The following is a 26547-nucleotide window of genomic DNA, read 5'->3' on the forward strand; positions in this document are numbered from 1 at the left end:
CATGCACTCCTGCCTTCATCTGAACAATCATCTAAATTCTGGGTTGATAAAATCAGTTAATCAGCTTTGGTTCACAGGCAAAAGAGGATGGAGATCAAGGTCTTATATGGAGTTAACTCTGAATGGGCTCTGAAAGCAGAGAATAAATGTTGGATAGGATCCTTACTTCTGTTGCTTACATTGAGAATATTTGTCTAGAATCTATTTCAGGGTCAGGGTAAGTCATTCTTTACCCTATATACTGTCTCTATAGACAAGGCACATAATAGCAAAGCGTGCAGTCTTTTTTTTATCACTATATGAGCCCGCTCTATACAACCTAAGCCAATATTTGACATAAAAAGGTTTAAAAATATGAGACAAGCTGCATAGGTTCTCACTACAGATCGTTTAAATCTGCTGCAAAAAAAAACATTACATTTAACTTTCTGCAATATTATGGATGAGGAATAATTTTTTTTAATAATACGATGGGCATTCGGTTATTTAAAATAAATATTGTTGTTTCACACCAAACAGTAATTTTAATTTTTATTTGAAGATGTCAGTGACGAATGTATACAACTGTAAAGGCACGCAACTATGTACGTCTACCACATTTAAGCATATGTGCATATATATATGCTATCTGGCAAATGTACCAGTCTTTTTTAAATAGGTCATGTTGGCTTACCATAAAAAATTTATTAATAAATAAATACATATGTACATAAATAAATACATACATACATACATAAATAAAGATATAATTTATACTCACCTGCCTGATCTCCAACAGTTGTCTTACCTAGGGTGCCTGGGTTCTTCTTGCTCAATGTTTCCCGTTCCCTGTGTCGACTCACAGTAAATGTCTGCTCAGCTAAACTGGCTGCAGAGTGGACTCATATTAGCCAGTAAGTGCCTGAGCAGGCATTTGCCTATTGAGACAGGAACAGGAAGCAGTGAGCTCCATGAGAACAGCAGTGGGGGATCAGGCAGGCGAGTCATTTTAAAATAATAAAAATTCAATCACTGGACAACCTATATAATATCAGTTTTACTTATTTGGTAGTTCAGTTACAGAATAAATATTTCAGCAATTATTCTGTCTTAATTGGTTGTATATTGTTTGTATCATTATAAATAGGAGTTTTCTTTTAGGCTGAAGTGACATGAATTACAATGTAGCAGTGTTGGTTGTGTTTGTAAAACAAGAAAGATGAACACAGTTCTCTTCAGAGCGCAAACAAATCGCCTTTAACAAGTCTTGTTCTGCTTAATATATACAGTACTAAAGGAGAAAGCTTTCCTCTGCAGTTAATCAAAGCTGACAGTGTCTAGAGCAAATAATGCCACAAAGTTAGCCCTGTGGTCAAGTCTAGATAATAACACTGAAGTTTAGAAGCACTGGTCGCCAACGCTTATAATTTAGTGTGACAGACTGTTGCTATCGGGGTCATAACAAAGAATATATGTTACAGTGAACTTAGTATATCTTACAAAATAGCTGACAAAATGGCAGAAAGGTTATGCTGCAAAGTCTCATTTTGCCTTTGTCTTCGTGAAAACCATCTTTCCGAGTTAGTTGTGATGTGCAGAAATCCTGACCTCGTACAGCTTATTTGGGACAAATTCTTGGCAGAAATCTTGCCTTTTACTTAATCTACTAGGTTATGGAGTGTGATAGCAGAAGAAAATGACAATCTATCCTGAATATATTAAGCTGCTGCTTTCCGAAAACAATTTCAGGTGCAATAAAGGAAGTGATCCATAAGCGCGTGAAGGCTTCCAAATAGAAAAACTTCCATAATACCAGGCCCACACACTATTAATGCTACCCATCTTCTTCTTAATTTAGAATCATCAAAACTGTGAATGTTAATTGTGTTTAAAAGAAAAACAAACTGTAGTCTAATAGAAAGAAAAGATTCATAAGAAGCAAGAGTTATTTTATTTTTATCCCCACAAAGATAAAAATCAGAGGTGTAGCTAGGGGGTTTAATACAGAGGGGGAAACCCCTTTGAGCCCTCAGTGTGCTTCCGACCAAGGCACTGTATGTTTACTGGAGAGGTATCTGAAGGTGCAGGAAACTCATTCTGTAGTGAAGTGTGGCAGTCACTTTATGAAGTTGAAAAATGAAAATCAATTTTATAAATCTGATTACAAAAATAAATACAATAAAAAAATGTGAGGCCCCCCTAGGGTCACACACATCATGAGACTGCCTGTAAGGTCACACACAGTGTGTTTGCTGCAGATTTCCCACAATTTCCATGCATAAGATCAGCAGCATTTAGGAAAGCAGAATTCAATGTAAATTTTGTTGGGAATGTTGCAGATTTGTTGCTGATTTTTCCTATTGACTTTATTAGTATTGTGAATTTACAGTATTTGCAGTTTTATGGTCATTAAAAAATGTGTCACTGCTTGTGATGGTACTGAAAATTTAGGAAGATCAGGCACTAGATGAAAAACTTCTACCAGAAATTTGGTAAAATTAACTTGTTGTGCAGTCCAGTTCATCAAACTGTAGTTCTATGGTGGAAAATTTTCAGTATTATAGGAAACCAGGGTAAGGAATTTCACTGTATATGTAGCTACATTAAACAAGATATTAGAGAATACAACTAATATATTCTCCTAAAATCAAAGTCCACATGCCGGGGAGCTTACTAGAAAGTTGGTGTCACCCCCACCTTCACTACCATAAACGCTGTACTGTATAACATTAAGCAATAGAAATTAGTAGCACTGTACCATGTGTTTCACAGCTTTAGCAAGCAGTTGTCTCCCAGCTGGCTTGTCAAAGTCAGCAATAATCCAGATGGTGACTGCATAAATTACATCCTCATCTGAAAATAAATTCCACAGTCTAAGCATTTCAGTACTGGCATCATTAACACTACACACTATACAAATAAGAGATTATTATTTAACATGCTGAAAATAAAAATACATTTACAAGCAAAAATAATCCACACCAATTAACTGAGAAATGTAATAGCAATAATCAAAGCAAAACATTTACACAGTTTTAAATCACCACGACTGAGAAAATACACCCCAAAGAAATATTCACATCTAGAGAAACATTACACATTATTGAAGTTTATATAGATCATTACTCAGAGCTTTCCATACATACAGCAATGAAGCTATACCTATTAAAAAAAATATTATGAAGCAATGCTTTCTTTTCTACATTTAATACAAGCATTACCTATAATGTGTATTGTCTACTTAACATCTGATGCCTGTATCAGGCATGAAGTAAGAATAGTATTATAGGCTTGTAGTGGTTACAAAACAAGTATTAGAGATGTGATAGGCATTCCACCTGCAGCTATCGGGACAGCGGAGAGTAATGGTCTTAAATGACAACTTCCGATTGGGGGGTGTCACTGCTATGTTTACCCCTGGTTAAAATTCATTTTGGAGCCTACTAAGCAAGTATAGTACATCCATTACACCAGTACATTCTTTCAGCCTATATATTTTATACTAATAATTTTTAGGCAACTACTCAAAATATGAATTACAGTAACAGATGTCAAAGCATAAAGGTAATTTGGCCATCACTGTCAGCTGACATAATTTTAAGGGGAACAAAAATAAAGCAAAAATGTACAATGTTTTATCAGAGTCTCAGAGTCACATCCAAAAGTCACCACATAGTTGTGGCCTAATTCCACATACAGTGATACTTGAAAGTTTGTGAACACTTTAAAATTTATGGTGAAATATAGAAAATTCTGTTGAAAACTACATCAGATCATTACATGTCTTAAAGTGTAAGTCTAACTTTTGTCTCTAACTCATTATCTAAAGATCAGTGCAAAGAGACACGGCTTATGTTGGGTGGTACACAGAGGCGTTGCTTGTAGCTTCCGGGCCCGATGCAATATCTGCGACAGGTCCCCATATGCCAATTAAAATACTTGTTCTCGCATGGGGAAGATGTGCTTTGGGGCCCCCTTATGCACCAGGGCCCCCGTGAAACTGCTAGCGATATAGCTATGCCCTGGCGGTACAGTAGCCAAGGCAACCGTATGAAGCCCAGCAAGTTCTGTGTACAGCTCTGTTCCTCAAAAAAAAAAGGTCTGGTTCCCATAACTCTGTGGGCGACAAGTGGTTGCCTTTGCAATGATGGCTTATGATAAGCCTTACTTTTGTCATTTTTGTCATTTACAGACAGGGCTGCCATCAGCGGGGTACAACCCATACACCTGTCTGTAAGGGGCCCGGAGCTTGAGGGAGGCCCGGCCGACCCTGTCTTTTTTTTTTCAGCTTGTCAGTGAGTGACTGGGTCTGTCACTCACTGACCACTGGGGGTCAATCCACTGTACACTGCTCGCTGACTGATTGACTGACAACATCCAGTCAGTCAATCAGTCAGAATCCATTAAAAAGGCCAGGGGCCCCTTCAAACGCTGGGCTGGCCCTGCCGGGGGACATATGATGGGGCAACCAGAATTGCCCCGTCACTAAACTGGTACTTACATCTACCTGGGGGACTTGCTGGCGGAGGTGCATGCTGTGAGTGACGTCATCGCAAGCGCTGCACCAGGACGCCGACGTCCTGCGCACCTCCGCCAGCAAGTCCCCCAGGCAGGTGTAAGTAGCGCAGGTCGTGTGAGTGTGTGTGTGTGTGTGTGTGTGTGTAGCGCAGGCCGTGTGAGTGAGTGTGTGTGTGTTTTGGGGGGGTGCTTCCTAATGTGGGGATTTTATACTACACTACCTAATGTGGGGAATTTATGCTGCGCTACACCTAATGTGGGGAATTTATATACACTACCTAATGTGGGGAATTTACGCTACGCTACACCTAATGTGGGGAATTTATATACACTACCTAATGTGGGGAATCTATGCTACTCTACACCTAATGTGGGGAATTTATATACACTACCTAATGTGGGGAATCTATGCTACTCTACACCTAATGTGGGGAATTTATGCTACTCTACACTTAATATGGGGAATTTATGCTACACTCCCTAATGTGGGGGATTTATATACACAACCTAATGTGGGGAATTTATGCTACGCTACCTAATGTGGGGAATTTATATACACTACCTAATGTGGGGAATTTATGCTACGCTTCACCTAATGTGGGGAATTTATGCTACACTACCTAATGTGGGGGATTTATATACACTACCTAATGTGGGGAATTTATGCTACGCTAAACCTAATGTGGGGAATTTATGTTACACTACCTAATGTGGGGGATTTATGCTACACTACCTAATGTGGTAAATTTATGTTACACTAAATAATGTGGGGAATTTATGTTACGCTACCTAATGTGGGGAATTTATGCTACACTACCTAATGTGGGGAATTTATGTTACGCTTCACCTAATGTAGGGAATTTATGCTACGCTACCTAATGTGGGGAATTTATGCTACGCTACCTAACGTGGGGAATTTATGCTACGCTACCTAATGTGGGGAATTTATGCTACGCTACCTAATGTGGGGAATTTATGCTACGCTACCTAATGTGGGGAATTTATGCTACGCTACCTAATGTGGGGAATTTATGCTACGCTACCTAATGTGGGGAATTTATGCTACGCTACCTAATGTGGGGAATTTATGCTACGCTACCTAATGTGGGGAATTTATGCTACGCTACCTAATGTGGGGAATTTATGCCACGCTACCTAATGTGGGGAATTTATGCCACGCTACCTAATGTGGGGAATTTATGCTACGCTACCTAATGTGGTGAATTTATGCTACGCTACCTAATGTGGGGAAACTATGCTACCTAATGTGGGGAATTTATGCTAAACTACCTAATGTGGGGAATTTATGCTACACTACCTAATGTGGGGAATTTATGCTATGCTACCTAATGTGGGGAAACTATGCTACCTAATGTGGGGGATAATATACAATGGAGGGCAATGTGAGGGGCATAATATACTATGGGGTAATGTGAGGGGCATAATATACTATGGGGTAATGTGAGGGGCATAATAACCTATTGCGGCAATGTTTGGGCCTGCTAATCTATAGGGACAATGTTGGGACCTAATACTATACAGCTGCACAGAGGGATCTAATACTATATGGGGCAGTGTAATACATATAGGGGGTTTGTATAGAGTTGAGGACTTTGCTGTAACAAGAAGCCTAAAATGTTTGTCTGGCAGATTTGGTGAAGACGAGTTGTGATCGGGAGAAATCTTCATGATGACCCAGGACAGATGGAGAAGAAAGTGAAAAGTGAATGACTCCGATCAGAGACGCCCCTGTGAGTATGTACCTGTAATGACATATGGTCTACAGCACCTGTGTACAGCTCAAATCTACCTCTATATAGGGGTTATTGATTTTTTCTATAGTGGTTTTTATTCAGGAACAATATATCAGTGTTATTCAGTGGTAATGGTAGTGGTCATGGTGTGGTGGAATTATATGTCCCTTGTTTTGTGGTGGTGTTAGTGATACTGGTCTGTGTCTAGTGGCTTTTATTTTCTTACAGTATGGTGGTATTATTTAGTCACTTTAGAACTAATATGGAGTGGTGATATTATGTTATGTTTCTAAGCCCAATACGGAGATAAAATCCAGTGTGTGCCACAGGGAGGGGAGGGGTGGCAGCCCCTGATGGCAGCCCTGTTTACAGATATGTGTGCTTGAATTTTTCTCAATGAATACATTATCAAGTTTAATATTTTTGATATATTTGTTTGATTTGGGCATCTATGGGGGAGGTGCATCAAAACTTGTGCAGAGGAAAAGTTGACCAATTGCCCATAGCAACCAATGAGATTGTTTCGTTTATTTTTCAAAGGCCTTTTCAAAACTGAAAGAAGTGATCTGACTGGTTGTTATGGGCAACTGGTTGACTTTACCTCTGCACAGATTTTGATGAATCTCCCTATATCTGATGTAGATTTAGCTAAAATGTATACAAAAATATAGGAAATTCTAAAGGGTTTACAAGCTTTCAAGCACCAATATACATTAACTGACCTCTATCGTCTAAATAACTGTTCCGTAACTAGAGTAGGGAGTTTCTGAGCATATAGTAAAAGGCTTCCTAAATGGAGGCAGTGGCAAGAAGAGCTGTGGCTTTTACAAGTAGTGATAACAAATGCAGTTTAAGCCTGCTAAAAATCCATTGTTTTGGAGGAAGGTAAAGCAGTTACCAACTCTGTTCTACAAGATAGCATTTTCTTAAAATAGAAGGGCCTTGCTCCCCCATTGTGATTATAGGCATAGAAAAAGGTGAGGCTATATAGAAAATAAAAACGTAGTGACTAGTCTACAAAATGTAAATAACAATGTTGGCACTAAACAGTTTCAGCCAAAAAGTTGACTTCCCCCAAAAAATTTTTTTTCAAGAGAGCCCTTGTTTTATCTAACAAAGGACATTTGGAGATCTAGCAGACTGATGTGATTTGCCCACAACAACCAATCACAGCTCAGCTCTGCTATCTTATAAAGCTGTGGTAAAATGAAAGATGAGCTGTGATTGGATGCTACAGGCAAATCACTCAAGTTTTTGTCTAAGGCTGGGTTCACACTATATTTTTGCCATACTGTTTTCAATCCGTTTTTCTAAAGAAAACCGTATGGCAAAAAAACGGATGGAACAGTATGGAAAAAAGTAAACCGTATGCGTTTTTAAACAGTATACTGTTTTTAAAAGTGCATACAGTTCCGTCAGTTTTTATTTTTAAAAAACCCATACGTTTTTGAAAATTTTGTCCATTTTTAATAGGAGGGGTCTTGGGTGGGGACTTTAGGATTCAAATGCGCATGTGCAAAGTAAAAAAGTTTTTCCCGTACAGAACCGTATACATGTGCGTTTCCCATTGACTTCCATGTTTTAAAAAAACGTATGCGGTTGCAGTACGGTTTTTAAACCGGAGTCAAAACCGTGGTTGACCACGATTTTGTCTCCGGTTTAAAAACCGTACTGCAACCGCATACGTTTTTTTTAACATGAACATCAATGGGAAACGCACATGTATACGGTTCCATACGGGAAAACGTATACGTTTTTACTTTGCGCATTTGAATTTTCAAAAACGTATGGGTTTTCTTTCTATAAAAACTGATGGAACTGTATGCACTTTTAAAAACTGTATACTGTTTAAAAACGCATACGGCTTACTTTTTTCCATACTGTTCCATCCGTTTTTTTTGCCATACGGTTTTCTTTAGAAAAACGGATTGAAAACAGTATGGCAAAAACGTAGTGTGAACCCAGTCTTAGAAAGACTGATGGATCTGGACCTTTTTTTTTATTCTAAAATATTACCCTTGCCCTTCCGGTCCTGTTGATTGCACATGTGACCAGCATTGTTACTGTCCAGTTACTGCCATATAATTTAGAAGTCACATTCCCTATACATAAGTATAGGATGCTTGGTGTCACGTGGTAGTGTGAACAAGCAGTGAAACTGTAACAAAATCATAGCTGGAAGTAGAGCAGCCTGATAAGAGGGGCATCCATGCAAATGTTTAATCATGATATATTACTGTCAGGCAGTAAAAAAATATTTTTTGCCTGGAGTGGTCCTTTAAACATTCTTTATAGAGATATAATTACTTGCACATTTTAAAAGTACATACCATCTTTTGTAGCATACTTCATATTTTCAGAAACAACAGAACTCTTGTCTTGAGAATCCAGATAAGAAAATGTTTCATAATCCTGCAGACTGTATGCAGCTTTAGGAAGAAACAACAAAGGAATCCAGTTACTTTTTAGTAATAAAACCATTTATCCACTTAGGCAGGGACTACATGTCCAGTCTCCACAGAGTGTTTAGAGTAAGGAAGGGACTTTTATATGTATTCAGATTTTGAGCAAAGGAAAATGTGGCTTCAGTTAGAGTTGCGATTGCTAATTTACTGTGATTCAGTATTACACATCAGTAACCATTGGTATATAGCCAGCCTTAAATTGTATGTGGAATTAATATAAAACTTTAGACCTGTCCTACAGACATATCAAAAGTTTAGATCACACAAGGTCTCAGTCATGAGACCCTTTGCGATTGTTATAGCCAACCGAAGTGCACTCCAGCACAAGCTTACTTCCCTGCTGTCAGTCAAATCTGACTCATTTGCTGTATTATTCTATGGAGTGAATGAGTCAGATTGGGCAGCTGACCAGGCAGTGATGGGCCAAACACAAGATCTGGTGCAATTTAAACTTTTTACATGTCTGGACAACATCACAAAAGTTTATATTAATGACACTAACACTTTAAGGTAAATCAGGGATGACAAACTACAAGGTATAGGCTTTGGGCAATTGTAGATGTTAGTAGATGGAGTTTGTTCTAGATATTCAGATCTACAGCAATAAATACACTCTCTGTGACCCTAGCATTGCAGTTTTGTGCCAGGAACAGGGTGAAATCCAAAAGTCACACGTGCGCATAAGCAATTTTTGTGCGACCTTTGTGGGTAATCTGCCCTACCTAAGCAATTTTCAGTTGAAGTGGTCCAGGATTTATCATTGCGAAAGTCGCACGTAAACAAATAAAAGTCGCAAACCCCCTTCAAAAAGTCGCAAGTGTAAGCAAGGTCAGACCTGGCTTACAAACTTGCCTATGACAGCATTTTCAAAAAGTCGCACGTGACACTTTTTGTGCGACTTTTTTTACTTTCATTTTCACAGGCATGGTAGGACGAGAGGGTAGGATATGAACAGGAGGGTTACAAGCTTGTCACCCTCTTGCACATCTCCCGCCCACGCAATACTACTTAAGGACACCCGCTTATTGTCACACGCTTGCACATCTCCCCCCAGCCCTGCTGCATGACTACAACTCCCATTATGTCCTTACTGTAAGGGCATGCAGGGAGTTGTAGTCATGCGGCGCAGGCGGGAAATGTGCGGGTGGGTTTCAATAAACGTACTAACCTATTTTCCTTGTTTTTTTTTCCTTCTCATTTAACCCCTTGGGGACGGAGTCCAATATGACCCTAAGGACGGGAGCATTTTTTGCAAATCTGACCACTGTCACTTTAAGCATTAATAACTCTGGAATGCTTTTACTTATAAATTTGATTCCGAGATTGTTTTTTCGTGACATATTCTACTTTATGTTAGTGGTAAATTTTCGGCGATACTTGCACCCTTTCTAGGTGAAAAATGCAAAAATTTCATGAAAAATTTGAAAATTTAGCATTTTTCTAACTTTGAAGCTCTCTGCTTATAAGGAATATGGATATTCCAAATAAATTATGTATTGATTCACATATACAATATGTCTACTTTATGTTTGCATCATAAAATTGACGAGTTTTTACTTTTGGAAGACATCAGGGGGCTTCAAAGTTCAGCAGCAATTTTCCAATTTTTCGCAAAATTTTCAAAATCGGAATTTTTCAGGGACCAGTTCAGGTTTGAAGTGGATTTGAAGGGTCTTCTGGTTAGAAATATCCGATAAATGACCCCATTATAAAAACTGCACCCCTCAAAGTATTCAAAATGACAATCAGTAAGTGTGTTAACCCTTTAGGTGTTTCACAGGAATAGCAGCAAAGTGAAGGAGAAAATTCAAAATCTTCATTTTTTACACTGGCATGTTCTTGTAGACCCAGTTTTTGAATTTTTACAAGGGGTAAAAGGAAAAAAATCCTCTCAAAATTTGTAACCCAATTTCTCTTGAGTAAGGAAATACCTCATATGTGTATGTCAAGTGTTCGGCGGGTGCACTAGAGGGCTCAGAAGCGAAGGAGCAACAATGGGATTTAGGAGAGTGAGTTTTTCTGAAATGGTTTTTGGGGGGCATGTCCCATTTAGGAAGCCCCTATGGTGCCAGGACAGCAAAAAAAAACCACATCGCACACTATTATGGAAACGACACCCCTCAAGGAACGTGACAAGGGGTACGGTGAGCCTTAACACCCCACAGGTGTTTGACAACTTTTTGTTAAAGTCGGATGTGTAAATGAAAAAAAAATATTTTTCCACTAAAATGCTGGTTTTTCCCCAAATTTTACTTTTTTACAAAGGGTAATAGGAGAAAATGCCCCCCAAAATTTGTAACCCCATTTCTTCTGAGTATGGAAATACCCCATATGTGGACGTCAAGTGCACTGCGAGCGCACTACAATGCTCAGAAGAGAAGGAGCACCATTGAGCTTTTAGAGAGATAATTTGTTTGGAATGGAAGTCGGGGGCCATGTGCATTTACAAAGCCCCCCGTGGTGCCAGAACAGTGGACCCCCCACATGTGACCCCATTTTGGAAACTACACCCCTCACAGAATGTAATAAGGTATACAGTGAGCATTTACACCCCACTGGCGTTTGACAGATCTTTGGAACAGTGGGCTGTGCAAACAAAAAAATTAAATTTTTCATTTTCACAGACCACTGTTCCAAAAATCTGTCAGACCCCTGTGGGGCGTAAATGCTCACTGTTCCCCTTATTACATTCCGTGAGGGGTGTAGTTTCCAAAATGGGGTCACATGTGGGTATTTATTATTTTGCATTTATGTCAGAACCGCTGTAAAATCAGCCACCCCTGTGCAAATCACCAATTTCGGCCTCAAATGTACATGGTGCACTCTCACTCCTGAGCCTTGTTAGTCGCCCGCAGAGCATTTTACGCCCACATCTGGGGTATTTCCGTACTCAGCAGAAATTGCGTTACAAATTTTGGGGGTCTTTTTTTCCTTTTACCTCTTGTGAAAATAAAAAGTAAAGGGCAACACCAGCATGTTAGTGTAAAAATTTTTTTTTTTTTACACTAACAGGCTGGTGTAGACCCCAACTTTCCCTTTTCATAAGGGGTAAAAGGAGAAAAAGCCCCCCAAAATTTGTAGTGCAATTTCTCCCGAGTACGGCGATACCCCATATGTGGCCCTAAACTGTTTCCTTGAAATACGACAGGGCTCCAAAGTGAGAGAGCACCATGCGCATTTGAGGACTAAATTAGGGATTGCACAGGGGTGGACATTGGGAATCACTGGCGTAGAATACCCCTAACAGGGTGCCTCCAGCTGTTGCTAAACTCCCAGCATGCCTGGACAATCAGTGGCTGTCCGGAAATGCTGGGAGTTGTTGTTTTGCAACAGCTGGAGGCTCCGTTTTGGAAACACTGCTGTACAATACGTTTTTTATTTTTATTGGGGGGGACAGTGTAAGGGGGTGTATATGTAGTGTTTTACTCTTTATTAGGTGGTAGTGTAGTGTAGTGTAGTGTTTTTAGGGTACATTCACACTGGCGGGTTACGGTGAGTTTCCCGCTAGGAATTTGCCCTGCGGCGAAAAATTTGCCGCAGCTCATACTTGAAGCGGGAAACTTGCTGTAAACCCGCCCGTGTGAATGTACCCTGTACGTTCACATGGGGGGGGCAACCTCCAGCTGTTTCAAAACTACAACTACCAGCATGCAGGGTCTGTCAGTAAATGCTGGGAGTTGTAGTTTTGCAACAGCTGGAGGCACACTGGTTGGAAAACCTTCAGTTAGGTTCTGTTACCTAACTCAGTATTTTCCAACCAGTGAGCCTCCAGCTGTTGCAAAACTACAACTCCCAGCATGCATGGTCTGTCAGTACATGCTGGGAGTTGTAGTTTTGCAACAGCTGGAGGCACACTGGTTGGAAAACCTTCAGTTAGGTTCTGTTACCTAACTCAGTATTTTCCAACCAGTGAGCCTCCAGCTGTTGCAAAACTACAACTCCCAGCATGCACGGTCTGTCAGTACATGCTGGGAGTTGTAGTTTTGAAACAGCTGGAGGCTCACTGGTTGGAAAATACTGAGTTGGGTTCTGTTACCTAACTCAGTATTTTCCAACCAGTGTGCCTCCAGCTGTTGCAAAACTACAATTCCCAGGATGTTTGTTCACAGAAGGGCATGCTGGGAGATGTAGTTATGCAACAGCTGGAGGTACGCAACTACAACTCCCAGCATGCCGAGACAGCTGTTTGCTGTGTGGGCATGCTGGAATTTGTAGTTTTGCAACATCTGGAGTGCTACAATTTAGAGACCACTGAACAGTGATCTCCAAACTGTGGACCTCCAGATGTTGCAAAACTACAACTCCCAGCATGCCCAGACAGCAAACAGCTGTGTGGGCATGCTGGGAGTTGTAGTTTTGCAAGATCTAGAGGGCAGTATAGAGATCACTGTGCAGTGGTCTCTAAACTGCAGACCTCCAGCTGTTACAAAACTACAAATTCCAGCATGCCCACACAGCAAACAGCTGTCTCGGCATGCTGGGAGTTGTAGTTTTGCAACATCTGGAGGGCTATAGTCTAGAGACCACTATAGTGGTCGCAGACTGTAGCCCTCTAGATGTTGCTATGCAACTACTCACCGGCTTCCGTCGCATCCGGGAGCCGTCCTCTTCTGCCACACGCCGCCGCAGATCTCCGTCGCCGCTGCCGATCCCCGTCGCTCCGCTGCCTCCGGAGGGGTAAGTGGACTCCGGCGCCGCTCCTCTTTGTTTTCCCCGTTCTGCCCCGCCTATTGTGGGAGGGCAGGACGGGGAAAACGAAAGTAAACCCCTCCGCCCCAGATCTGCTATTGGTGGTCGCGTCTAGACAACCAATAGCAGAGATAGGAGGGGTGGCAACTCTGCCACCTCACTCCTATCGCTTTAGGGGGATCGTGGGTGTCTTAGACACCCGCGATCCCCCTTCTATTCCGGGTCACCGGGTCACCATAGACCCGTAATGACCCAGAATCGGCGCAAATCGCAAGTGTGAATTCACTTGCGATTTGCGCCGATCGCCGACATGGGGGGGTCTAATGACCCCCCTGGGCATTTGCACGGGGTGCCTGCTGATAGATATCAGCAGTCACCCCGGCCCGGTCCCCGCCCGGCGCGCGGCGGGGGCCGAAATTCCCACGGGCGTATGGATACGCCCTTCGTCCTTAAGTACCAGGGCGCAAGGGCGTATGCATACGCCCTTCGTCCCCAACAGGTTAAGATACGTGTATCTTGTGGACTACGATAATGAACAGTGGTTTTTTTTGGTGACAAAGTTTTTTAAACATTTTTTTTTTTACTTTACAGGCTTAGTAGTGGAAGCTGTCTTATAGACAGAATTTATTACTAGGCAAGGGCTTAGCGTTAGCACCATAAAACAGCTAGCGCTGACCGGCAATTATTACCCCTACATGCCACCACAGGCTGGCATTATTTAGGCTGGGGAGGGCCAGTAACAATGGTTCTCGTCCACCCTGGTGGGCTGTTGCTGCTTTGTTGGTATTTGGCTGAGAACCAAAATATGGGGAACCCTATGCATTTATTTTTTCCAGCCATAAATAATAAAAAAATAAAAGAAAAATGCATAGTGTTCCCTCTATTTTAGTTCTCAGCTAGATACCAACCAAGCAGCAACAGCCTGACATTACTAGGGTGGGTGAGAAACCATTGTTACTGGCCCTTCCCAGACTAAATAACGTCAGTCTGTTACCGCCTAGGCCCAGAAGCGCCATATTTGATGCTGCGGGCCTGTTGGTACTGGTTCTTCCCAGAACCCCTGTGACGGTGGGTACCAGGGTAATAATCGGGGGTTAGCTCTAGCTGTTTTGGGGGCTAACACTAGGCACCGGTTAGTAATAGACTCCGCCTATTGACAGCTTCCACTACTAAGCCTGTAAAGTAAATAAAAAACACACATTTAAAAAACTTTTATTCCAAAAAACAGTTCCCCACAACCCTCGTTACAAAATGTTGTTAATATTAAACAAAAAAAATATGGTCATCGTAGTCCACCAAATCTTAAGTAACCCACATGATAGACGGATTTAAATGGAAAAAAAAAAAAAAAGGGCTAGCACATTTAGGGGAAAAAAAGTGGTAAAAAAAACTTAATAAACACACATAAATTATTTTATTCGCTTATGTGTGCTAACAAAATGGTATTTCAAAGTGATTTTATTGGTTTTTGCTTATGTGAGCCAAATTAAATTTATCAACCCCCTGTGATAGTATGATAAATATGTCACACATAAACAAGCCCAAAAGCAAAAAAAATTCCTGCAGAACTCGCTTACCAAAGCAAACAATGATAAATGTCCCCCTATGGGTTTCAGTTACCAAAAGAGCAGACATAGGCTTATGTCACTTATGTCACTACCTGTATCAAAATCTGACAATAAATGTAGTCTAAGCCTGCATATGTAGCGCTCAAATCCATTAGGGTATACCTACACTTGGCAGATTTGTTGCAAAGATTTCCGTTACTGTCCTAGTCATCTACATAAGACTGGTAGTTATCCTGGCACATGCTGGAGAAACAATCCCATGACTGTACAGAATTAATCGGAGTCGGAGAAATGTCTGCAACAAATCTTCTGCGTGTGAATTTTTCCTGGTCTCACTGGATATTCCCCATATTAACTGAACTCAGCAAATAATTTTTTGTAGCTTCCATGCTAGTAGTGTATCTTAACAAAAAATGTTGTAATTAAATACTTTACAGTTGCACGTAAAGCTTTAAAAATTTTAGTTTAGCAACTTCTTCACTGGGCCAATTTCCCCCTTCACAACCAGATACATTCTTTGTACACGTGGATTTGAAAACGATAACATTTTTTCTTGTGCAGTTATTCGACAAATTTAAAAACATTTTAGTAATTTCTATTCTGTGATACATTAGGCTTTATTTTATTATCTTTATCTTATAGCAAACATGTTTCTTATTTCTTTCTTTTTATTTTTTAATTGTGTGCCCTTTCCATTATGGATGGCTTTTTATTTATAAATTTTTACACAGGACGAATATTTGGGTGGCAACAGAAGCTGTTATAGTGAAGAGGAGTAACTGTGCTGGGTTCTAGCAGCCTTCCTCTAGGCTGCTAGAACCCAGCACAGTTAGGCCCCTTCACCTGTTAGTCACTCCCCCGTGCACTGGGCACCTCCTCTACACCCCTGATTGCCAGTTATTAGGCTACATTCAGTGGGCACCTAATTTGCTTATCTATGTAAACCTGCATTTCAGTTCTGGAGGGGTTAAGCAACTAATGAGAGTTATGTACCAATTCAAGGTCAAAATATATGGCCATGCCCTTACTTTACAAGTCGTCTTTAAGTGTGGGCTGCCCAGATGTTTAAAGTTTATGTGCAGTTTAAAAGTGGTTAAAAATAAAAAAAATGACTACAGTTATTACAGCAGCTATGGTGCTTAATTCCAAAGACACTATTTCACAGACACATAACCCCTGTTAGATCTACTGCCACCTTCTTAAAAATGCAGTGTCTTCTTTGGTTTTGGGTAAAACACTAGAAAATTTAGGTATAAAATAAAAATGCGTTTTATCCCTAAACAGTGTTCTAACACAGGATCCTTAGGAATATCATTACCCATGTTAATAAGTATTAATCCACACTCACCGATCATCATAAAGTGTATCAACAGTGTAGTACAAATCTACTGCTATATGTACATTTATTCCCTAATGCAATCACAGGTAACAGCCTTAACACATAAAACATTCAGGAGATGAAAAGCTTTGGGCCAAGGTCCAGAATTTCCATTGACAAACACATAAATGAAGCTCAGAAAAATACCTTTAATTAACTTCTGTACATTTACGATTTAAAAAGGAAATAAAGACTGCATTCTATCAGTCAACAATGATTTACAGTAGTAACACAGACATGCCTAGGTAGAATATTCCTACAATATTCCACATTTGTAACAAATTCTAATGTCATAACAAAACACAACTTAGTCATTAAAAAGTTATATACTTCAGAAAGTTAATATAGGTTCATTCAGTCAAGACTTTCTGAACTCTAAATTGTATTTTTTACCATATGCCCAACTGGTGGAGACTGCATCATTTTACATTACCTGATCTTGAAATAAAATTAATATAGGTCTTTTCGCTTGTAAGAATTGTCGGGTTAATTCTAGTCACTATGTTTGGCTGGTCCATCAAGAAATCCACAACATCCATGTGATCATTTAGTAGACCCTGTGGAAAATACAAAAAAATCAATCAAAATACAAGGCAACACGCTGTGTAAGGTTGGGTTCAGGTTGGGTGTGTAAGGTTTTGGCCATACGGGGACCGGTTCTGGCTGGGGTATGGGAAAACCGGGTGCCCCCGTATGCCAGCCGGACCCGGACCCCCATCTCATTCATTTGAATGAGCCGACCGGAGTCGGATAGTGACTCCAGTAGGCTCATTTTTGCCCCGTATTCGGTTTTGTGAGTGGACCTAAAACCGTGGTATGTTGCGGTCCCCGTATGGCCAAAACGTAATGTGAACATAGCCTTATACAGGCTTATAATTCAATACACCCCATTTTTGCTACCAAAATACACATAGCTATTAAGTTCTTACACCTGTTTTACAAACGGCATCCAGGGTACATTCTTATTTATAGAACAGCAGCTTTTTCAGCAGATACCAAACTCCCATTAGTGCTCCCTAAGTTCTACCTTTATAGAGCTATTGCACTGATGAAGGCCAATGAGCCTCTAACAGCTATATACAAGCTGTATTTATTGGTTCTGTATGTATTAGGCTGTACTTGTGGCAAACTATTCAACCAAGACTGTTGATATATAGCATAAGGGCAGGAAGAAACACTCAGCATGCCTCCGCCCACTATCCCAAGATAATGATAGTTTTTTCTTGTTGTAAGGATATGTGATCGAATAGAGCATGAAAATATTCTATTTTATAAGAATGCTTTGGTGTATGCTTCACCTCGTACGGATTCTAAAGCTGGCCATAAATGTTTACATAACTATGGGTTTAACACTTGTACTGCTGACTGCTATCTTCCTCCATCCCCACAGACATGCATGCTCAGTTCGACCAAGCATTAAGTTATTCTAAATGCAGAGACAGGAGAAATCCACTACCAGACTCCTCTGGCAGAGCCTAACGTTCCTGAGAACAAAAGGATTGGACATGTTCAAATGAAGCATGCCTGACCCTACTGTCCTCCATCTTTTGTCAGGGGCCAGTTGGGGTGCCAGCATACACATCAGATGGTCAGACAGTATGCATAGCCAGTTTAAGTTTTTTTTAAAGCACACAAAGCTGATGTCACAATTCTGCTCATTGCTTTGTCAACTCTCTGTTATCAAAGATTTATCAAAACCTGTTCAGAGGAAAAATTGCCGAGTTGCCCATAGCAACCAACAAGATCGCTTCTTTCATTTTTGAAAAATGAAAGAAGCGACCTGATTGGTTGCTATGGACAACTCAATAACTTTTCCTCTGGACAGGTTTTGATAAATATCCCCCCACAACATTCTTTGCAGATTAACTGAACTGCTCTAATGTTCTTTGTATACTGTACAATATGTATGTAGAAAGCTGTACAATGCCTAGTGTAAAAAATATATGTTATCAAATGTAGATCACCAGAGCAAGACCTGTGCAGACACTGAGACTGCTAGAAATTTGTAGAATGTGCATCCAGCTGTGCCTGTGAATGGTTAAGATGTAACACAGAACAGTGTAAGAAGTAAAGTACTTGAACAGATAAACAATTTTATGTAACTGTATCTAGATATAAACTGTACATTTACATCCAAAAGGTAAAAATAACACTTTTAAAGTTTGTTGCTGGGCAACATAAGATTAAATTATTTAGAAATCTAATCACATTTTTGTTGTTATCTCAAACTTTTTAGTTAACAAACTTGCTGTGTTTTATTTTGAACTGTACCTCCAGTGTTTTATTGACAAATAAAAAATGACTATAGTGTAGCATGACTATATGCACTGTGAACTTGTTTCCCTGCTCCTCCGCATATAAATCTGCATCAGGAGATGGAGCTACCTACACCAGTCTGCTAAATCAACAGGTGATCGGTAAAGCTATTCTTGTGCCAAATTTAAAATCAAAGTTATTTTAAAATAAATTATTTTTGTGCACAGTACTGCAGTATAGTTTTTTTTTATTTTTTTGGTCCTTTATGTCCTTAAAGTGGTATTCTGGCCTTAGACATCTTATCCTCTATCTAAAGGATAGGAGATAAGATGTCTGATTGTGGGGGTCCTGCCGCTGGGACCCACCGCTATCTCTGTGCCGCACCCGTCATTCTGTGCCGGACACTGCAGCCGAGACCAAGGCGTTACATCACGTGGGCGGGGGGGCGTGACGGCCGCAGCTGGGACCCCCCGCGATCAGACATCTTATCCCCTATCCTTTGGATAGGAGATAAGACGTCTAAGGCTGGAATACCACTTTTAATGAATTGCTTTGGTCTCTCTAAGGCAGGGGTCTCAAACTCAAATGATCTGGGGCCCACTGGAGGTAACAGCTGGGTGAGGCTGAGCCGCATGCGCCCCTCACATATAATGCCCCCATAATGCGCCCCTCACATATAATGCCCCCATAATGCGCCCCTCATCATCCACCAGCAACACCGCCCACCAGCAGTAGCCCCCCCATCATCAACCAGCAACACCCTTCACCAGCAGTAGCACACCCCCATCATCCACCAGCAATTAGGTAGGCAGCTGTTTCCCCACATTAGGTAGTTCAGCACAGTTTCCCCACATTAGGTAGCCTTAGCACAGTTTCCCCACATTAGGTAGCCTTAGCATAGTTACCCCAACATTAGGTAGCCTTAGCACAGATTCCCCACATTAGGTGGCCTTAGCACAGATTCCCCACATTAGGTAACCATAGCACAGTTTCCCCACATTAGGTAACCATAGCAGTTTCCCCACATTAGGTAACCTTAGCACAGTTTCCCCAAATTAGGTAGCCTTAGCACAGATTCCCCACATTAGGTAGCCTTAGTACAGGATTCCCCACATTAGGTAGCCTTAGTACAGGATTCCCCACATTAGGTAGCCTTAGTACAGGATTCCCCACATTAGGTAGCCGTAGCACAGATTCCCCACCTGGACTGCGCTACTAACATCTGCCTGCGGGACTTCCTGGCGGAGGTGCACGCTGTAAGTGACATAATCGCACACGCTGCGCAGGACGTCGGTGTCCCTGTGCGGTGCTTGCAATGACATCACTCACTGCGCGCACCTCTGCCAGGAAGTCCCCGCAGGCAGATGTAAGTAGCAGTTTAGTGTCGGTGCAAGCCTGGTTGCTCCGTCATATGTGCACCAGGTCCCATGTAGCAGTATTTGCAAAGTGTGTGAAGTCTTCCGGCATTTAGCCCTGCTTGCCCGAAGCAGGGCTAAATGCCAGAAGAAATCACCCGCCTGGAACTGCATGTCCCGGGCATGGGGCGATACAAATTCCAGATCCCTGGTGCAGCCCGCAAATAGCCCGTGGGCCGGGAGTTTGAGACCCCTGCTCTAAGGCATAGTTTGCAACCAACTATACTGAAGATTACCATTAGAATGTGTCATGTGCTCTTTTTTATTACTATTATCAATAATAAGCATTTTCTCCTTGACCCCAGCCTTGTACATCAGCTCACTGACACCGGCAGCACAAGGTAAATGTAATATAGAGCAATCACTTGCATGAAGGATGGCTGCATGAAGCCACAGCCTGTACATCATGTAAACACAGCTTTAACTAAATATTAGAATGATATGTCATACACTTTGTGAATGATAAGCTTACCATGAACACTGCCCTCTGGAAGTACCCTGTGGCATCCATGATCTTCTGTAGAATAACTGTCTCCATCTCTTCAACATCCATCTCCTCACTATTAAAGGGCACACCATTAAAGAGAACTTGAGGCAATGGACCCAGGCCACTCTTCTTATAAAAGGTTGCTCCTGCCTGTTTAAATCAGAAATACAGCAGTCTTACACAGAATTATTCTGACTGTAACATGGAAGATGCTAATACCATAAGACATGACCATTAGCTGCATGGGCACTTCAAGGGATGCAGCATGCATAGCTAGATTAGAAACCAAGTTATCATCTAGCCATATGAAAGATGAAGAAAACAAAAGAAAATCCAAAATTACAAAATGTATTTCTAACAATTTTTTTGTGACTAATCCAATTTTTAATGGATTAACCCCTTTCTAAACCCCTGAATTTAGATTTTTGGCTTACATTTTCTCCCTTCTCACCTTCTTAGACCCATAATGTTTTATTTTTCCCCACTTACACCGAGGCATATGAGGGCTTAATTTTTGTGGGATACGTTTTTACAGGCACTCTTGTCTTAATTCGGAAAAATGGTACCCAACCAGTAGCTCCAGAATCCTGAGTTATGATTACATGCAATGGCGAATAACATTACTGCAGACTTATTCTAAACACCAATCCAGTGCCAATATGGATGGTAGAATATTAGTGTCTATTTGCACATATTTACCACCAAATATTAGCAAGTTCGTGATTCCTTTTTTCACTACAGGTAACACTTCTCTCTCTAATCCAGTTAAATGTGGGGGGGGGGGGGGGGTCATAATTAGGGGGCACATAAGGGGGTCAAACTACAATGAGAGGGCACTGGGGGGGAGGGCTACTTACACTGTGAGGGTGCAATGGTGGGCTAACTACAAAAAGGAGTGAATTATGAAGACAACCCAAGGAAAGGCCAAGAGAGTTAAAGACCATTGGCACTGCCTCTTCACCACACCAAAGTACAACTATTCCTGATCCTTGGCAACTTCAGCCTTTAAACACTGCATGCCTCTGGAGACAAAGTGTATGATGGAGCTCGGCAATATGTCAAGCCCCAATTGAATTCAGAAGTATAAGAACGATGAATGCAGCAACTCACCAAGTTCATGCAATCACCTTTATTCATCCGTGTGTGGTACTTACAGCATGCAGGTATGCATAAACAGAGCAATGACCGCTTCACACTCAAGAGGTTCTTCTTCCAACTTCTAATGATAAGTCATAGTAGAGCTGGGTGGTATGACCACAAATGTATATCACGGAATTTAAGTTATGGCGGTTCCACAGTATTTAACGGTATTTTCCACCCCCCCAATCATGTGACCCGTGGGTGCGGATTCTCTAAGCCCCCCCGTTTAGCAGCCCAGTGCTGCGCTGTCCCCCACATCGGGTAACTAATCATATGTCACCTCATCCTCCTGTGAGTTGCGGGCCGCCGGCACTGGAAATCTGTACTGTATTACATATTCTTTGTGCCCGGGCTGCAAAATTAAACAAAATAAACTTTAACTCACCTTTCTACGTTCCCACGTTGTCGCTCCAGTAATGGCCTCACACTGGGGATGGGAATGTCACCGAGCCGTCAGCCTATCACCGGCTGCAGCGATGTCCCGCCTCGGTCAGTGATAGGCTGAGCGCACTGTCATGTAAGGAGCCAACCGGCTTCGAACATGACAGTGCGCTCAGCCCATCACCGGCCACAGCGATGTCCCGCCTCGGTTGGTGATAGGCTGAGCGCATTGTCATGTAAGGAGCCGGACGGCTCCTTACATGACAGTGCGCTCAGCCTATCACTGACTGAGGCGGGACATCGCTGCGGCCGGTGATCGGCTGACTGCTCTGTAATCTTCCCATCCCCAGCGTGAGGCCAGTATGGAAGTGATGACGGGGGAACGTAAAAAGGTGAGTTAAAGTTTATTTTGTTTATTTTTGCAGCCCGGGCACAAAAAATATGTAGTACAGTACAGATTCCCAGCCCCGGCAGCCCGCAACTCACAGGAGGACAAGGTGACATATGATTAGTTCCCCGATTTGGGGACAGCGCGCTGCGGCTGCTAATTAAGTCATTAGAGGGGGGAGGGGCCCAACTGGTATTGCGGTATGGGAAAAATAATTTGGTATTCGGTAAGAACCGCTATACCGCCCAGCACTAAGTCATAGTGTCTAGTAGTAACCATGGTTTCCTAGCCAATGAGGCATAAAGTCAGGGCCAACACCTTTGTAAAACTGGCACATGCACAGTATGGTGCATCTTCCCCCCCCCAACATATTAAAAAGTTCATACCTTATGGGCAGTTTATAAGGTTAAGGAGAATTAACAATGATGATACAATGTTCCCCCAAGCACAGGTCAAGGAACATCAAATAGAGGATATCCATCTACTCTAATAGAGAAAGGCTATGAAAAAGCCAGCAAACTAACCTAAATGTAAGTACTGAGGATACGGGAACCTGATAGATAGGGTTCCTGAGTTGAGAGAGATCACACTTAGTAAACTCTTATCTCATATAGAAAAGAAACTTCACCATAGGGGCTCAGCTAAAAACAACCAATGTAAGTATTAGGTAAGTTAGGACACACTTTACCGAAAGGTAAATACCAACGTAAACAATGCAATGCCCACATGGGTGAAGAAAACATCACAAATGGTTAATTATTCTAACATGCCAATCTTTTCATAATTTAGATTAAAATAAATAGCATCCTCTTGCACACTAAATGTTACGTACGCAAACTCTGAATAAAAGCTTAGTCCTTAGGCTACAAAAACAGACTTTTTTTTCTAACAAATCTTAACTTTGTCTGTTACTAGTTATACATAGAAAAATATGAAGCTTTTGTTATGAGTAATTTTATCCAGTAAGACAATAGCAGATAGATCATGGATAAAATACACAAAATAAGTAGAAAAAGAGTTCTAAACCGTGAAGTTATTATTAATGTGCACATTCTGTAGGCATTTCTCTGATGAACTGCCTTGCATCCTGATGAGGCAATTAACAGCTGGGAAACAATAATGAAACTTCATCAAACACATCTAAAACGTGGTTTAATATGCCTAACTAATGTTTCCCTTACCAACAGTTTGCTTGTAGTACAAAATCATAAATTAGACATCACCTCCCACTCCAGACCCCTCTCCAAATGCCAACGGCAGAGGAATGAAAGACTAATCTCTAGAATGTGCCATTTATCTTATTTATTATTAGACTTTCTTAATACTGATGTCTACAACTTCCCCAGCCATTGTCAATTTTGCTTTTAGAAAATAGGAGCAAGATGCAGCTTGCTTGGTAGGCAGAATGTTAGTGAAGGTGCACTCCACACGACACTGACGCACAGTTATACCTTTTATGGTTACAGAAACGACATGAAGGCCAATCAAGAAATAGGGCACTTGTGATAGCCTATGTTTTCATCAGCAATGTCAGGGACAGGTAGTTAAAAGAAGCTACAAAGACAAAGTAAATGGAAAAAATCCTCTCAAATGATGTCACCTCGAACAAACCAAATAAAGGAAGAATAAAAAAGGGGGGGGGGGGCGGTGAGAACATTCACTGATAGTCTTTAAAGACTGCTAGTGATCTATATATTTGACTTAGTTATCTACATGTCATTGGTTCAATAAATATTCTTTAAAAATAATAATATTTTTCAAAACAATAAATATTACAAAATGATATTAAAATATTATCCTACCTGTGACCCAATGTTGCACATATGGTTATGGGCCACACCTGAGTCCTGACACATTAGGATTTTCTCAAAAATGCCCGGACATTTCAAAGAGATCATAGTTTAAAAATTCCACCAGGACCCAAGAAATTAGACATTGGGCAAAGTCCAAGCAGCTGCTTTCTGCCCTGCCAGCCCTGAGTGACATGCCTCTAACTATTCACAGATAAGTAGAAAGGAGTCACTCAAGGCCAGATGGGTGAAGAGCAGGCGTAGCGACCACCCCCATGACTACTTACCAGTGTCTCAGCAGGATGTTTAAACTATGATTTATCTGAAATGCCTGAATGACTCAGAGTGAATCATAATGAGTTGGGACTTCACTGCTTACACCTGTTTTATGCTGTCCATGGTTTTGGCAGCAAAAAACTGGTGACAGGTTCCCTTAAAAAAAAAAAATCAGTTTTCATGGATCAAAACAATAAATCTTCATTATAAGCTGAAGTAGAGGGGCTAAATTATAGATCACGGGGGGTCCAAGAACTGGGGCCCCCCACAATTTCCTGTACGGGGCCGCGGCAGTATGCTGGAAGTGGGCGTTCTGTCCCCACATGTCATGTCAGCCAACACGCCCCCTCCATGTATCCCAGGCGCTTCTTGAAGACTGTCCCGTACAGGAGATCGCGGGGGGGGGGGGGGGGGGGCTCCAGCAGTCGGACCCAGCTCAATCTATAACTTATCCCCTAGCCAAAGGATAAGTTATATTGCACTACAGTTCTCCTTTAATCAAATAACAGGGTACAGTACAAAAAAATGTATTATAAATAAATAAAAGAGCAGCACTCAAATTAAGACACAATCTCAAGAAGCCCCAATCCATTCAGTAGAGAGACAGGATGACAAACATTTGGATAGCAGACATCCAAGGATTCCATACATACTTACATTGCTCAACAGTGCCTTCCCAAATAGCACTAAGTTTTTCATTAAACAAGACAGAGTTGATATGGTCTAGGACAGCAGAAAAAGATAGGGCAGGCTTCTTTCACTGAGAAGCAAGGTGAATTTGAGCCGCCAATGAAAAAAATGTTGAGCAAACCTAAAGGTACGGTTAGGCATTCTAGGCAGCTTCTATCCTAATAGGCATAAAGAAGGGTCAGAAGGAAATTTATATTGAGTAATCTTCTCAATAAACGAGTTAAAAAAAGATGCTGTGACTGGCAAATTCCATCATGTGTGATACATAAAAACATAACTATAAACTCACTCTGAAAACGAAAACATATAGGGGACAGTGAAGAGTATATGGCATGGAGTCGAGTTGGAACAAAGTAAATTGAGAACATTCAAAGAGGTCTCTGCTAAAGACACTTGTCAACTACCCTTGCTAATAACTGTACAACAATCCTGCCATTGGGGGTAGAGATAAAGTAAAATCAAATTCAGCTTCCTAGGCAACTATATAAGGCAGGTATATAACTATATAGTGCAGGTGACACTGCTGACAGATTTCCTTTAACAACCTGCCGAGGTTGAGTTAAGATGACCATATAGAATAGAGAGAGAACCCCTGAGCGACTAGAATGGTATTGTACCATAGCTTCAAAAGAATGTAGCAGAAATATCCCATAAAAAGGGACTACAGACTTTAGGTAAGAGACACTTGCTGAGCCTGAAAAGTTTCGGTTAAAGAAGAGTAGTAATTCAACTTGAGAAAAAACAGACATGGTTGCATATCCACAACATGCACCTTGATCTAATGCTTCTCAGCAACATTTATTAAACTAACAGGTCGTTAGCGTACTTTATGATCAGGAAGTGCAAGCCCACTAGCCACATCACGGCCACATGTAAGTAGTGGGTCCCAAGCATAAAATGGCGCACAACTGAGTGGCGACCACAACCGCCCCAACACCAGTGAACATAGGGGGAACGCCCCAATTGGCAGCCCCAATGCCATTCAAACAAGTCCCTGGGCCACATCACCCTACAGACAGCGCCGGGGCTGCAACGGATGCCAAACAGCACCGCACCAGGGGGAACAGATGTAAAAAGCTCACTCACCATGTGCTCCAAGTATGAGACTGGGAGGCTGTCATGAGGAATAGGGCCCTAAAGGCAGATTCCTGCCAATTATATAGGCCTGGGCTGAGGGGGAGGGGCAGAGTGCAGAACAAGCAAAAAAAAAAAAAAGTGATAGAAAACACAACGTGAATTCAACTTGAGAAAAAACAGACATGGTCGCACATGCACAACATGTAGCTTGATCTAATGCTTCTCAGCAACATTTATACATAAAGGAAGAGTAGCAGTAGAGTGAAAGTGCTCCATTGCAGAGAAACCATAGTGTT

General features: G+C 41.4%; 1 protein-coding gene across 2 annotated transcripts in view; it reads right to left on the reverse strand.

Moving 5' to 3' along the window:
- The window catches only part of UGGT2 (UDP-glucose glycoprotein glucosyltransferase 2), a 409630-nt gene that overhangs the window by 211913 nt on the left and 171170 nt on the right, over positions 1–26547 (reverse strand). For both annotated transcript variants that reach the window (XM_056555597.1, XM_056555598.1), the window contains 4 exons: positions 20495–20659; positions 16785–16908; positions 8582–8680; positions 2738–2832 (listed from right to left, as the gene is read on the reverse strand). In XM_056555597.1, coding sequence (XP_056411572.1) covers positions 2738–2832; positions 8582–8680; positions 16785–16908; positions 20495–20659 — 483 coding nt within the window. The remainder of the gene's footprint in view (positions 1–2737; positions 2833–8581; positions 8681–16784; positions 16909–20494; positions 20660–26547) is intronic.

The sequence above is a fragment of the Hyla sarda genome, chromosome 2 (genome assembly GCF_029499605.1).
Source record: "Hyla sarda isolate aHylSar1 chromosome 2, aHylSar1.hap1, whole genome shotgun sequence".
Taxonomy (NCBI): Eukaryota; Metazoa; Chordata; class Amphibia; order Anura; family Hylidae; genus Hyla; species Hyla sarda.